Source organism: Stigmatopora argus, chromosome 8 (genome assembly GCF_051989625.1).
Source record: "Stigmatopora argus isolate UIUO_Sarg chromosome 8, RoL_Sarg_1.0, whole genome shotgun sequence".
In the NCBI taxonomy this organism is placed as follows: Eukaryota; Metazoa; Chordata; class Actinopteri; order Syngnathiformes; family Syngnathidae; genus Stigmatopora; species Stigmatopora argus.
In genome coordinates this window covers 19,908,943-19,923,920 of record NC_135394.1, presented here as the reverse complement: position 1 = coordinate 19,923,920, position 14,978 = coordinate 19,908,943, and the positions used below count along the sequence as shown (strand labels likewise).

Here is a 14,978-nt window from a genome sequence, read left to right as displayed (position 1 = left end):
ATGTCTCAACAGGGGGGAGGTATGGTGAAGAGGTATAAATACCTATTTTAAAATTTTTGTAGGAACTGTTTAATTTGTTATTTTATTGATCTGTAAAGAACATGGGATCTCCAGAATCATCTGGAGTGACAATGGAGCTCATTTTTCAAACAGCATAGTGCAAAACATGGCAAAACAACTGGTAGAACTAGCTTGAGATTAACACTTTTTGAGATAGTTATTGGAAGACCATTTCAACTTCCTTTATGGGAAGATGAAGGAGAGAAACTTATCCAAAGAACATGTAAGGTGCCGTGATCTTTTTGTCTATCTTGCAGGAGGTGGTGTAGCCAGGTGACTGGATCCTGATCCGAGTCATAAAAATGAAGTCCTGGTTCTCTCCACGATGGGAAGACCCATTCGTGGCCCAACTCACCAACCTCCACAGCAGCAAAGATCGCTGAAAAGTCAAAGTCGATTCAGGTCAAGAGTTCGAGACAGGTGACTCTGAGTGGACTAAGTCGGACGGTGTCAAAACCCTTGTCCGTGAAGAAACTCATCTGACGTCTACTCACCAGCCACGAGCACCCCTCACTTAACCCTGACCTCCCATAGACTTTGCACCTCTATACAGAAGCCACAGTGAAAGCTGTTGTCATCCACATCACAGTGACTGGACTGTCAGTGACAGCCTGGGCGTATCTGAACGCCCCGCCCACAGAGACTCGAGTTGGAAAACAAGTGCAGGAAACGTCTTGCCTCACCACTGGAATGGCAGAGCCAAGCGGTCCGCTCCTGGATGGGGAGACGGGGACCCAACCTACATCAACAACATCGGGGTTCCCTGCAGCATACCAGATGAGTATAAACTCGCTGACCAAATTGCACGACTCCAGAACAGGACGGAGGAAGGGTTTGCAGCCATCCATGAACAGTTGTCGGTGACCTCCTGATGGCGTTCCAGAACAGAATTGCTGTTGACATGCTCCTGGCAGAGAAAGGTGGCGTGTGCTCCATCTTTGGCGACCAATGCTGCACGTTCATCCCTAACAACACAGCAGCTGACGGGAGTTTAACCAAGGCCCTGGAGGGCCTTCGATCCCTCAACAGCAAGATGAAAGAACATTCTGGAGTCGACACCTCAATGTGGGGCGAATTTGGTAGCATGTTTGGCAGATACAAACAGTTGGTTGTATCAGTTTTAATGTCAATCGCTGTTTATGCTGCCATTCTCACAACTTGTGGCTGTTGTTGCATTCCCTGTATTCGTGCGTTATGTGAAAGGTTAATAACAAATGCTATACAACCAGTCAAATCAGAAATGTATGCCTTATTGACATCTGGAGGCGAACCACGGGATGACGACGACGCCGACGCATCTGGGGATGAGGAGGAAATGCAGTTCATAGGACTGCCTGACATGTTCCCAGATGCTAAACACTATGCCTTGTTGACTTTTGAGTGTAATGTTTTTCTGTTATTTTTGTGATCCTGTAATGTGAAAATCTGAAAAGAAGAGGTTATGGGTGATGATATTTTATAACAGAATCTGGATAAACAGGAGGGTTATGTTGGAATTATTTTATATAAGTTATCCTGATTCTGGTATGACTGTCGAAATGTTAGTTAATAGAATGAGAGTGTCTTGGGCCCTGGAAAGTTTCACCTTATTCAACAAAGAGGAACTACCCAGGGGGGCCGACGCCTGTCTGTTCGAGCCATTGTGTGAGAGTTGCAGGAGACTGTAAAGATGTTATCTCGAAGGGGCATATGGTCATGATCAAAGAACCTTTTGTTACTGGGAGAGAACTATCTCTCCTGTGATCAGCTTGAAACTTCCTGTAACTTGGACACTCCCAAAACACAATAAGAGAATAGGCAAGGGGAGATTTTCTTCAGAGTGTTTTGGAGGGCTGTGACAGTGACAGTCTCTGAACCTCTCATTTTTTGAATAAAGTTAACTCAAATTCTCTGTGATTTCCTTCTTTTCAGGTTGGTGAAACAAATGTCTGGTGTTTGAACCCAACAGAAGTCCTCTTGGCAAAGAATGAGGGAAAACAGGAAAGAATGATCCGTGTCATCGGCTAATCTCACAACGAGATCCTTAAAGCAAAAAGAAAAGGTCAATCAATAGACACATTGCTTACAACTCCCATAAAGCCAACACACATTTTATGTCCAAGAAGAATTCTATTTTTATTTGCAAAATGTTTGAGTCATGATTACAAATAAATAATAATGATACAGTACATGGTATTTCCATATGTAACACAAATTTGGCAACAAGACATGGATGGTTTGAGGTTGCATGTATCTGTAATGTCTGTCACTCATTCATTCTCAACTTTGAAGACTTTTCTCATGACACTTATTTAACATGAAGAGAGTAAAGCACAGGATTTTTGATATATTTTTTTTAAAAAAAAATGTTGTACTTACGTGTTTTAGAGGAGTACTTGTGCTCGGCTGAAATGCAATGGTGAAGCGGAAAAGTCCTTTTCTGTAAGTATCAAAGACTGTTTTCAGGGTGGATACAGGAATAACTTCTCTCTACTCTCTATCTAAATAGATTGTTGGCTTAAAAATTCAATAGTGCTCTGCGATATAGAAAAGAATCTATTACAATATTATTCCTATTATACATGATATCAAGATGTCATATAGTGTAGTTATACATGTAGTATTTTGAAATTGGCATCGAATTGACCAGCCACAAATGTTAAATGTGTCAGTATTTTGTGTACTCTACTAATACCTTTCTTTGACTAGTGGTTTTGAATTTGAATCCATAAATGAATGGAAAGTGAATGGAAAACATGTCTGCGTTTCACTTTGTTGTGTGAAATGTTTTGTTTGATGTTTGATTAAATCCCTATTCACCTAATGTTCAAATCTATCAATTGGCAATAACACATCCAATTTCAATAAGATTGTACTTACTTCGAAGTGTTACTTTCATGTGTTTCATGTTTGTAGACTAACTGCTTCTACACACATGAAAGTAAGACTTTCCCCAGGGACTATTTGAACGGTTACCGGCCGGCTAATAGCCACCGCCATTACTTAGACACAGAATTCTTAACGGTTAAATAGCCCCGACACAGAATTCTTAACGGCTAAATCGCCCCGGGGACTATTTGAACGGTTACCGGTTAATAGCCACCGCCATTACTAATAATCCAAAATCTAAAAGAGATGGACATTAATCACTTTTTAATTCTTTTTGTTTTGTTTTGTTTACGTAAGTGACGACTGAGTTTGTCAAACGGCTGACTGTCCTAAATTGACAGGTCAAAACTTGACTTTCTTTGCTAAAACAACAATAAGGAGCTCAACAAGTAGGCTTTATCCAATTACAGTGGTACCTCGTCATAAGACCGTTCGTCATACGGAATGCTCGTCTTACGGGGGAAATTTCGATCGAATAATTCGCCCGTGATGCGGTCAAAGTTTCGTGATGCGACCAAGCCAGGTTGCCATGGCATTTTTTTTGGCATATCTTTCGTGTATAACAATATTTACGAGCACCGGATGAGCTATTCAGACCAGGAAACGCACAACGCGCATGCGCGGTGAAAAGAGGGCTTTCTGGGTAATGAAGTATACTCGTGCTCGCAAAAGTATCCCCGGTAGCAACTCTATCATAGGCGCCGTTCGATGGGACGCGAACACAGATGCTACAAGCTAAAAAGGAGCCGCTAGCCAGCGCCCCTGTAGCTCCCATGAGAAATCCGACTCGGATCGCTGCCGCCTGTGCGACGAGGAAACAGAGTCGTCTGAACACTTATGGCTCCGCTGTCCGGCCTTAATGACCGAACGCTACCATCGCGGCTTGGGCAACTCCCTGGATGAACTTATCCGTGTTCCAGTGGCAGCCCTAGCGCTGCTGAGGGTAATCCTCAGGCGCCTGAGGTGAAAAAGAAGAAGAAGAAGAAGAAGAAGAAGATGAGCAGCGGGGCGATCGCTGATAAGACTGCTTGCTGCTCGTTGGCAAGTGGTCGTGCGTTCTCCGATTGTGAGGACATTTGTGTGCATCATTTTCGGAATATTTTGAAGGGAATAGTACGACAGCAAACAGCCCATCGATAGCGAACGTGAGGGTGGAGTGTTTGTTCTGTTTACGAGTGCGTTGTGTGGAGGAAAAAAAAAAAAACGAAGCCCCTCTCCCCTCTGCGAAATCCGGCCAATTTTAGTTAGATTAAACACTTTATTTCTATTAAACCACTCGTTATTTATTACTTTGTCAATATATGGCGAATTATAAGAAATAAAACATTTTTTTTCAATCCAATATCCTGTTTCTGGTGTTTTTTTCAGAGAGTTGGAACGAATTAAATTGTTTCCCATTCATTTCAATGGGAAACTTTACCTCGAGTTACGAGTAACTTGTCATACGAGCTCAGTCCCGGAACGGATTAAGCTCGTATCTCGAGGTACCACTGTACTATGAAGACCCGAATAATAGTAGGCACTGGAATAATAGTAGGGAGTGGAAAATTCCAAATGAATTAGTAATAATAGTAGGCACCGGAATAATAGTAGGCAGTGGAAAATTCCAAAAATAATGAATATTAGTAGGCACGAGATCATTAGTGTCTAAACAGATTCGATGCATAGAATTAAAGCTATGATGGAATATTTATTATAAAATCATAACAAGGACAATCATTATTATTTTAATCAACAGTTTACTAGTAGCATGAAACAAAATACCGGTAATATGTTTAAATTCCACAATTAACTACAAATTAAAGTCATGATGATCGATGACATAGGCTACTGTAAAGAAATAATCAACTGTCAAGTAACCCCATTGTACAGTTGGCTGAACAAATGTTTTCCTCTTTGGATCCCATTTCTTTTTTTAATTTAGCCTTCTCCTCAACCTCTTACAGCAGCTCTTTGTATTTTTTCTACCACATCGGCCAATTTCTCTTTCTCCTCTAAAGTGTACTTTTTATATTTTTTCTCCATGCTAATACTAATGCTAGCAAGACAACGGATAATCGTGTTGCAAAGTTGTATTACAGTTGCAAATAATTGCTGCAATGAATTGCGTATAACGTAACTCTCGTATATATTAGGCCTACCAATACATTGTAATGATGTATACGTATTGCAACTCTACCAGTGGCAATTGCACGTTCTTACTAGTACTAGTACGTTAGTAAAAACAGCACGTGTGCTTGACACGTAGAAAGTTAATGACATAGAACAATGTTGCTGCTGCACGGACTTAATTGAGGCAAAAATTAAGAATCGTAGGCACCCGAATAAGAATCGTAGGCATGCGAAAATTTGAGTTGAAAAAATAATCGTAGGCATACGATTATTCGGGTCTTCATAGTACGTACCTTTCGTTGCGGTCTTGACACCTAACGATGACTTCAAGAAGTTCACTAAAATGGTGGCCATGGGATAAGACAGGCTGCTGGTTAGAAGACATTGTGGGGAGCAACTAAGTACGTAGTTCAATCTCCACGGCAGCATTGAATGCCGGTGGAATGCCGGTTGATATTTGAACACATCTTCTTCGTGTATTTTCTTCTTCTTCTTCTTCTTCTTCTTCTTCTTCTTCTTCTTCTTCTTCTTCTTCTTCTTCTTCTTCTTTTGAAGTTGGAGGGGAGGTACGGCAGTTCATTCGCCGCCACCCAAGATGGCCCGAGGACGGCCATCTTGGTACAGATCGCCTGAGGGCGGCCATCTTGGTAGGGGCCACCTTCCCATCCATTTCAATGCATTGATGTTCAAACAGTGGCGGGCCGTCAGGGCCTTCAAGGCCTTCTCTGCTGGCCTAAGAAATATCTGAATCATATTCTATTTTGTCCATCAATACGTACTTATTATTCCAAATGGTCTGTTAGCTTCCTTTCATTTCTTTTCCCCCTGGTTGCACTGCTTCCAGATGTGTCTTTTCATATTGAAGCATTTAACCAATCACATTTCAGCCATGATTTGTTGCCAGATCAGATCTGCCTCAAAGCCTGCACAATCAGTTCTTGCGGGCTCTGCTGCATTCAACTAGACTGTTGCTTTTAACCAATCAGATTTCGAGTTGGCAACCCCACAATGATTTTTCATAGGCATTAGCATTTTGCTGGCTGGGACATGTCATTGCTTTCACAAACTATGATTGGCTAGTAGGCGGGCCAAAGCAGTACCGAGGCAGCCGAGATCGCAAACTCCACCCACTATGGCCTGGCCGACAGAAACAAAAACAAATTTCAGATCCGTGTCATCGGCTAATGTAACAAGGAGATCCTTAAAGCAAAAAGAAAAGGTCAATCAATAGACACATTGCTTACCACTCCCAGAAAGCCAACACACATTTTATGTCCAAGAAGAATTCTAATTTTATTTGCAAAATGTTTGAGTAATGATTAAAAATAAATAATAATGATACAGTACAGACGCTCCCCTACTTACGAACATTCGACTTACGAACAACGGTACATACGAACATGTCTGCAAATTGCGTTTATGTTGAAAAATGTTCGCAAGTTCGATTTTGTATTGCGCGCCTTTTTCCGAGTAGTGCTTCTTTCCGCCGCTAATACCGACGACGCCTGGCGCTGAGAGCGCTCGGCTCACCCAGCATCCACCTTCCTCTGCCCAGTTCGTTGCAGTGCGCAAGTTGCGCAAGTGCGTGACGTATCTCCAGTGCGCAAAGAACCTTTTTCATTTTTATCATGAAATATCTCGTGCAGCCATTATTCAATATGGTTGGTGAAAAGCGAAAGGCTTCTAGTGAAGGAGATGCAAGGAAGAGGCAAGCCATTTCATTTGAAACCAGTGGCAATAATTACGAAGCTTGATGCGCGTGAGAAAGTGGTGAGCGTTGCACGGGAATACAACTTGAATCGTTCCACCGACCGTCGGTACCATTTATAAACAGAAAGATGGAGCAGCAGGACCCAAATATGGAACGTTGCACAAAGTTTGCAAATCAATTGAATGATGCCATACAGTGCTACCGCATCATTTATGATGAAAAAAAGAAGAAAACGGTGCAATTGTCGTTAGATCGCTTCTTTCGGCCAGTTTCTAATACATAAATCTCTCTCTCTCTCTCTCTCTCTCTCTCTATACAGTAGTGTACATATTCTCTCCATTTTATTAAATGTTTTTTTTCAGTACAAACCAATGCGTGTTACTTATACAAGCCTTAAACATACAAATGCACTTATATTTACCTTCAATATACTTATATCGGCCTTAAAGATAAATGATAATACAAAATATAGCACTGAATCAACTTACCAACTAATTCAACTTATGAACAACCGCTCGGAACCTAACTCCTTCGTTTGTAAGTAGGGGAGCGTCTGTACATGCTATTTCCATGTGTAACACAAATTTGGCCACAAGACATGGATGGTTTAAATTGAGGTTGCAATGTCACTCATTCTCAACAATGAAGACTTTTCTCATGGCACTTTTATTTAACATGAAGACAGTAAAGCACAGGATTTTTGATAGATTTGAAAAAAAAATGCTGTACTCACGTGTTTTTGAGGATCACTTGTGCTCGGCTGAAGTCCCATGGTGATGCGGAGGTTTTTTTTTCTGCAAGTATAAAGGACTGTTTTCAGGGTTGATACAAGCAACTTCTGCAGACATGTAGTATTTTGAAATTGGCATCGAATTGACCAGCCACAAATGTTAAATGTGTCAGTATTTTGTTGTCTACTAATACCTTTGACTAGAATTAAACTAGACACAGAATTCTTAACGGTTAAATAGTCCAAGAAATTGAAAGGTTACCGGGTACATACCTGTCAACCTGGGCCAATTCCTCCCCGTATTAATGATTGGAATCCCCCGTATTAAGCAATAGAAAACCGTACAAATGCAACGCGGCACATATTTACTCACATAGGGTGCACGTGTGCAAGTGTTATGGTCGCGCCGCGTTGTCGTGACGCGACCGTGAATGTATTCGGACCCATAGCTGCTTAAATAACGAAACAGGAAATGATTTAATCATTTCCTGTTTCGTGTGAAAGGGGAATGCGTGTGCGCATATCATGCTTAAAGCATGACAATATTAGCAGTTGACGATGGCGTTTTCGTCTGCTACCAGTGACCGAGACGATCCGGATTAGAGCCGAAATGCGTCAAACGAGATCCGTTTTACAAAAAACGTACTTAAAAAAAATCCCGTACAAAAGTTGTTATACGGCGTACACAATTTGAAATGATCAAAAAACGTATAAAATAAGGGGAAAACGTATAAGTTGACAGGTATGCGGGGAATAGTCACCGCCATTACTTAGACACAGAATTCTTAACTTTAAAATAGCCCCGGGGACTAAATTGACAGGTCAAAACTTGACTATCTTTGCTAAAACAACAATAAGGACCTCAAAAAGTAGGCTTTTTCTCAGATTACCTGTCGTTGGAGCCTTCACACTTAACGGTGACTTCAAAAACTTCAGTCAGTCTCAAAGCCATGGCGATAGATAGCGTGACTTATCGCGAAGATTGCCGGGGAAATTTATACGCTTCCACTTCTTCTTCTTCTTCTTCTTCTTCTTCTTCTTCTTCTTCTTCTTCTTCGTGTTTCTCTTCTTCGTCTCCTCCTAGCGGTTTTGTTGGGAGTTTGCAAACAACTTCACAATGTATCACTACGACTAACCAGAATGGATGATTGATCTTGCAATTTAGTCAAATGACATTGAAAAAGTAATACACAATAATACTATGTATTTATTTGTACCATAAAAAAGACAACAATTGAGAAAAGCATTGATGATAATCCGATTTTATTGTTATTACAACATTAATGATAATAATAATCATAAGAATCCAAATGACAAGAAAGACAAGGCACGACTAAAACACTACCTTGATAACGCTAAACCTGAAGAAAGTTTGGCTCTGATCCGGATAGTCTCGGTCGGTCACTGGTAGCAGACAAAAACATGATCGTCGATTGCTAATGGTGTCAGGCTTTGAGCCTGACATGCACCCGCGCGTCAGTCACTACTGCCCTTTTCACTATAGAAATATAGACAGTGTCAGTAAGCAATGTACATAGACAGTAGTCAAGGTGAATAATGTGGTTTTATTTGTGTGTTTTTTGTGTGTGTCGGTCTGTTGTGGTGTGGATCTTTCACTCTCACAGTGGAACATTTTTGCTCCGTGTCTAACTTTTCCGCCAGCCCTTATTTTGAAAATGTGCTGCAGTTTCACTCCAAGCCAGCTTGGATGTCCCGAGCAATGTGTTCATAAACATGTGTGTCAGGCCCCAGACGAGATTGGTGGCTGGTTGCGCCCGCCACCCAACCACAGGTCCTGCCTCTAATGCAGGGCTGTCAAAGTCATTTGGCATGGTGGGCCACATACGGCGGCCTAGGGAGATGTCAAGTGGGCCGGACCATTAAAATGATACCATGCTCTGCTATAAATAACCCAAATATCATGTCTTTCCTTTGTTTTGGTGTAAAGAAGCACAAGAACATTAGGAAAATATTGAAATGGAATGAACTATCCTTTCATGAAACACCTCATATTTCCTTAGATAAATGTGCAATTGACTTTTATCATTCACAAATAGGCATTGCAACGGATCCCACTGATTGTACAAAGGCACAAAACTTGAATTGGTACTGAAAAATATAGTCATGCACTTTAAGATTAAAAGAGACTTTTAATGAAAGGAATTTTTAAACCACTTACACATACGCATATAAAATCAAAATGTAATCTTTGCGTGCACCTTACAAACTAAGGAGAGTGATTTGAAATGTGTAATGAAGAAAGTTTCTGTCTCAGTGATGCAGCTTGTCTTCTACTCTGATGGAAAGAGTGCGCCCCTTAGCGGATAATCCGTGAATTGCAGGGAATTAAGAATATGAATTCCATGTCTTTGATGCATTTTTTTCCACTTTCAAATGATCCTGCGGGCCTGATCGAACCTCCTTGGGGGCCGGTTCCGGCCCGCGGGCCGTATGTTTGACACCCCTGCCTCTAATGACTCGAGGGCTGCCAGGTGTGAGTCATTAGCCAGTGAGGAGTATTTAAGGCCACCAAGAACAGGACCACACTGCGGGATCGTCTGATCTGCTCACAGTGAGGTACGTACCTGCTTGTATTTTCTCGCCTTCCTTCGTTGATTTAAGACCTCTTGTTTTGCTCCCAGGATTCCGACTACGCTCGGCCTCCACGACCACGGATACGCCTAACGACACGCCGACGCCATCCCGACGCCATCCCGACGCCATCCCCTATGGTGCCTGGCCTTTCACTTGGATCATTCTAATCAAGATTGGAGAAGCAGACTCCCACCCTCGCCTGCTTTGGGCTCTTCCACCCCCGATCATAACAGCACGATCCCGCGGGCGCAGGCCAGGCCCCCTCCGACCCAATTTGGCAACATCTTTGCCTTTGTCGGCCATCTTGTTTTTGGACTGGGCGTCGTTCTTCTTCCTGTGGGGCGCCGGGCTGAACAAGGACACGCGAGCGGTCTTCGCCACTTTGGTCTCTTGGGCGGGTGCAGGTGCCGTCTTCTTGCCCTTCTTCCTCTGCAGGTAGTCGTCGATGGACTCCAGCTTGTCAAAATGGGCGTTGTGGAGTTTTTGGAAGTTTGGAGTGACCGCTTTCAGAGCAGTCCCTTTGGAACAGCATACCCAAGCTATTGCGTACCTCTGTTCTAAGGTATCGAGCATGGCTGAGACCCCTGGATGACATACGAGCACTACTCAATTCTTTGCCTCATTCACCAAGTGCACAGCTAACCCCAGCCGCTCCCCTGGTAACACCGATATCGCCGCAACAGGGACCTAAGGCCCCCCTACGGTGGAGATCTCGGCGCATGCCGGCGCTTCCTGGTTCAATGGCAGTTGGTGTTTGAACAACCGAGCCTCACCCACACCTCGGACCGAGCCAAGATCGCTTACCTGATCGGCTGCCTTCGTGATGAGGCCCTAGCCTGGGCGAGCGCCGAATGGGAGAGGGGCTCCCGCATTTGTACCTCCTACGACTTATTGACCGCAGAGATGCGAAAGATCTTCGACCAGCCGGTGGGCGCTTAAGAGCTCTCAGACAAGGCGTCCGGAGCGTGGCAAAAGACTGGGTCGAATTCCGCATCTTAGCCGCCGAGAGTGCCTTTAATGACTCCGCCCTCCCTCCACGACGGCTGAATGTGGAGATGCGGGAGGAGCTGGCGATCCGAGAGGAACCAGGGTCCCTCGACGCGCTCGTGGAATTGGCCATCCGGATCGACAGCCAACTAGAAAGACAACGAGGGCAGCGGCAAGGTGACTCGCAGGTGGTCGCCATGCTTGGACTTCGGAGGAACGTGACCCCCGATCATAACAATGTGGTACAATGCAGGTGCTGTTGCCCGCCCGCCTGCATGAGCCAAAAGAGGATGAGACAGTTGAATCACGCATCACCTGGAGCAAAGTCACGAGGTCCCCCACGTATTTATTGACCTGCTCGACCGTGGCCCGTGTGAGCGTCAAAGATAATTTGGTGATGCAGAACAACTCGTCGGTCTCCACTATGCTCAATTGGGCTGAGCCGTCCAGCGAGGGAGAGTCGGACGAGAGCACCAAGTCATACCTGCGGAAGAAAACAAAAGAGAAAAAGACTTGTTGGGGTGCACATTCCTTAGGAGATGAAACAAAAGGAGGAGAACCTAGGGTACCTGGACTCGCTGGAACTCTGCGCGCTCCCACATTTCTCAAAATACTTGATCAGGGCTTCAGGAAATGACTCGAATTGAGCTTGAAGGCCATACCTCGCTTTGAAACTGCACACAAAAATCAAATCAAGGTGTTTTAAAATGACACACTGAATGGAATGGAATGGAATGCAATGCTGGTCAATTCTTCCCAGACAGACCTCGGGAGTCCTCTTGGCAAAGACAGCAGGAAAACATGAACGAATGATCCGTCACATCCACCAATGTCACAATGAGATCCTTTAACCAAAAAGAACAATGTTAATGAACATGTGGTACAATGCAGGTGCTGTTGCCCGCATGAGCCAAAAGAGGATGAGACAGTTGAATCACGCATCACCTGGAGCAAAGTCACAAAGTCCCCCACGTAATCTTCGTGGACTTGCTCGACCGGGGCCCGTGTGAGCGGCAATGACAATATGGTGACGATGGCAACCTCGTTGGTCATCATTAGGCTCAATTGGGCTGAGCCGTCCAGTGAGGGAGAGTCGGATGACAGCACCAAGTCATACCTGCGGAACAAAACGAAAGAGAAAAAGACTTGTTGGGGTGCACATTCCTTAGGAGATGAAACAAAAGGAGGAGAAGCTAGGGTACCTGGACTCGCTGGAACTCTGCTCGCTCCTACATTTCCCAAAAGCATTCATCAGTGCTTCAGGAAATGAGCCGAATTGAGCATGAAGGAGATACCTCGCTTTGAAACTGCACACAAAAATCAAATCAAGGTGTTTTAAAATGACACACTGAATGGAATGGAATGGAATGCAATGCTGGTCAATTCTTCCCAGACAGACCTCGGGAAGTCCTCTTGGCAAAGACGGCAGGAAAACATGAACGAATGATCCGTCACATCCACTAATGTCACAACGTGATCCTTTTAACCAAAAAGAACAATGTTGATAAACATGTGGTACAATGCAGATGCTGTTGCCCCCCGCCCGCATGAGCCAAAAGAGGATGAGACAGTTGAATCACGCATCACCTGGAGCAAAGTCACAAAGTCCCCCAGGTAATCTTCGTGGACTTGCTCGACCGGGGCCCGTGTGAGCGGCAAGGACATTATGGTGACGACGGCAACCTCGTCGGTCGCCACCATGCTCAATTGGGCTGAGCCGTCCAGCGAGGGAGAGTCCGATGACAGCACCAAGTCATACCTGCGGAACAAAACGAAAGAGAAAAAGACTTGTTGGGGTGCACATTCCTTAGGAGATGAAACAAAAGGAGGAGAAGCTAGGGTACCTGGACTCGCTGGAACTCTGCTCGCTCCTACATTTCCCAAAAGCATTCATCAGTGCTTCAGGAAATGAGCCGAATTGAGCTTGAAGGCCATACCTCGCTTTGAAACTGCACACAAAAATCAAATCAAGGTGTTTTAAAATGACACACTGAATGGAATGGAATGGAATGCAATGCTGGTCAGACAGACCAGACAGACCTCGGGAAGTCCTCTTGGCAAACACAGCAGGAAAACCGGAAAGAATGATCCATGTCATCGTCTAATTTAACAATGAGATCCTTAAAGCAAAAAGAACAATGTTAATGAACATGTGGTCCAATGCAGGTGCTGTTGCCCCCCCGCCCGCATGAGCCAAAAGAGGATGAGACAGTTGAATCACGCATCACCTGGAGCAAAGTCACAAGGTCCCCCAGGTAATCTTCGTGGACTTGCTCGACCGGGGCCCGTGTGAGCGGCAATGACATTATGGTGACGATGGCAACCTCGTCGGTCGCCACCATGCTCAATTGGGCTGAGCCGTCCAGCGAGGGAGAGTCAGATGACAGCACCAAGTCATACCTGCGGAAGAAAACGAAAGAGAAAAAGGCTAGTTGGGGTGCACATTCCTTAGGAGATGAAACAAAAGGAGGAGAACCTAGGGTACCTGGACTTGCTGGAACTCTGTTCGCTCCCACATTTCCCAAAACACTTCATCAGCGCTTCAGGAAATGACCCGAGGTCACACATGTGTAGTTTATTGCAACACCAGAACAACCGGACATAACACAACACTCCACTCCACTCCACTCCTGGCTCGATTGGTTTGATGCAGAGCTGTGTTCAGAGAGGCTGGCTATCTTGCACTTTCAGCCATGTTTGATGAATTGGATCCGGAAGTGGTTTCGCAACTTGACTTTGAAATGAAGGTCTAAGCCAGTGGATTCGAATTCTAATGCTCGACGACATACCTCCTCCGCCCGTGTGCGCCAGTTTGGATTTTAGGTTATTGTTCCTCAAACAATGACCGGAGTTCCGTCTTCTGCCTGTTTTTCAGAGTAGCAAACTGGCGCTGCAACTTCGCCACCATCTTGTGAGCCTGAGAACGTCAGATGGCGTCATTTTTCCAGTCCATAGTAGGTCATCAATCAAGCAGGGTTCCCACATTCAGACAAATGACAACTAAAACCACTACTAACCCTCGACGTTTCGTTCGACGGTAACCGCAGGCAATCCTGGACCTGCTCCAAGCGGACGCCCACGGTCGACGTTAGCTGGTCATGTAGTTGCATGACCGTACGCTCCAGCACCGACTGGTGTTGTATTTTTTTTTGCCAAGCGGGTCTGCACCTATGACGTGGTCCCAACAGATGGTTTGTCAACAATCCACAAGATGGCATCAAGCAGGGTTCCCACATTCAGACAAATGACAACTAAAAACACTACTAACCCTCGACGTTTCGTTCGACGGTAACCGCAGGCAATCCTGCACCTGCTCCAAGCGGACGCCCACGGTCGACGTTAGCTGGTCATGTAGTTGCATGACCGTACGCTGCACCACCGACTGGTGCCGGATTGGCTCCTTCAAGCGGGTCTGCACCTATGACGTGGTCCCAACAGATGGTTTGTCAACAATCCACAAGATGGCATCAAGCAGGGTTCCCACATTCAGACAAATGACAACTAAAAACACTACTAACCCTCGACGTTTCGTTCGACGGTAACCGCAGGCAATCCTGCACCTGCTCCAAGCGGACGCCCACGGTCGACGTTAGCTGGTCATGTAGTTGCATGACCGTACGCTGCACCACCGACTGGTGCCGGATTGGCTCCTTCAAGCGGGTCTGCACCTATGACGTGGTCCCAACAGATGGTTTGTCAACAATCCACAAGATGGCATCAAGCAGGGTTCCCACATTCAGACAAATGACAACTAAAAACACTACTAACCCTCGACGTTTCGTTCGACGGTAACCGCAGGCAATCCTGCACCTGCTCCAAGCGGACGCCCACGGTCGACGTTAGCTGGTCATGTAGTTGCATGACCGTACGCTGCACCACCGACTGGTGCCGGATTGGCTCCTTCAAGCGGGTCTG

At 44.9% G+C, this 14,978-nt stretch overlaps 3 protein-coding genes across 4 annotated transcripts; all 3 read right to left on the bottom strand.

Moving 5' to 3' along the window:
- Positions 1-10,880: 10,880 nt before the first annotated feature.
- On the bottom strand, positions 10,881-12,561 carry LOC144079022 (uncharacterized). Its single transcript, XM_077607550.1, has 6 exons — positions 12,463-12,561; positions 12,266-12,370; positions 12,009-12,180; positions 11,830-11,908; positions 11,633-11,737; positions 10,881-11,547 (listed from the first exon to the last, which is right to left on the bottom strand). Exons 1-5 carry the CDS (start codon positions 12,498-12,500, stop codon positions 11,682-11,684), a joined length of 450 nt encoding a protein of 149 aa, XP_077463676.1. The 5' UTR covers positions 12,501-12,561; the 3' UTR covers positions 10,881-11,547; positions 11,633-11,681.
- LOC144079086 (uncharacterized) lies at positions 12,546-13,172 on the bottom strand. Its single transcript, XM_077607637.1, has 3 exons — positions 13,104-13,172; positions 12,908-13,012; positions 12,546-12,822 (listed from the first exon to the last, which is right to left on the bottom strand). Exons 1-3 carry the CDS (start codon positions 13,154-13,156, stop codon positions 12,546-12,548), a joined length of 435 nt encoding a protein of 144 aa, XP_077463763.1. The 5' UTR covers positions 13,157-13,172.
- Positions 13,173-13,497: 325 nt separating this feature from the next.
- Positions 13,498-14,758, bottom strand: LOC144079088 (uncharacterized). Of its 2 annotated transcripts, XR_013301408.1 has the most exons (4): positions 14,582-14,758; positions 14,332-14,481; positions 14,081-14,231; positions 13,498-13,980 (listed from the first exon to the last, which is right to left on the bottom strand). XR_013301408.1 is itself a non-coding variant. In XM_077607639.1 (3 exons), exons 1-3 carry the CDS (start codon positions 14,672-14,674, stop codon positions 13,888-13,890), a joined length of 336 nt encoding a protein of 111 aa, XP_077463765.1. In that variant the 5' UTR covers positions 14,675-14,758; the 3' UTR covers positions 13,498-13,887. The 2 variants fall into 2 exon arrangements, 1 of the variants encoding a protein (XP_077463765.1); XM_077607639.1 differs by lacking the exon at positions 14,081-14,231.
- Between the last annotated feature and the right edge of the window lie 220 nt (positions 14,759-14,978).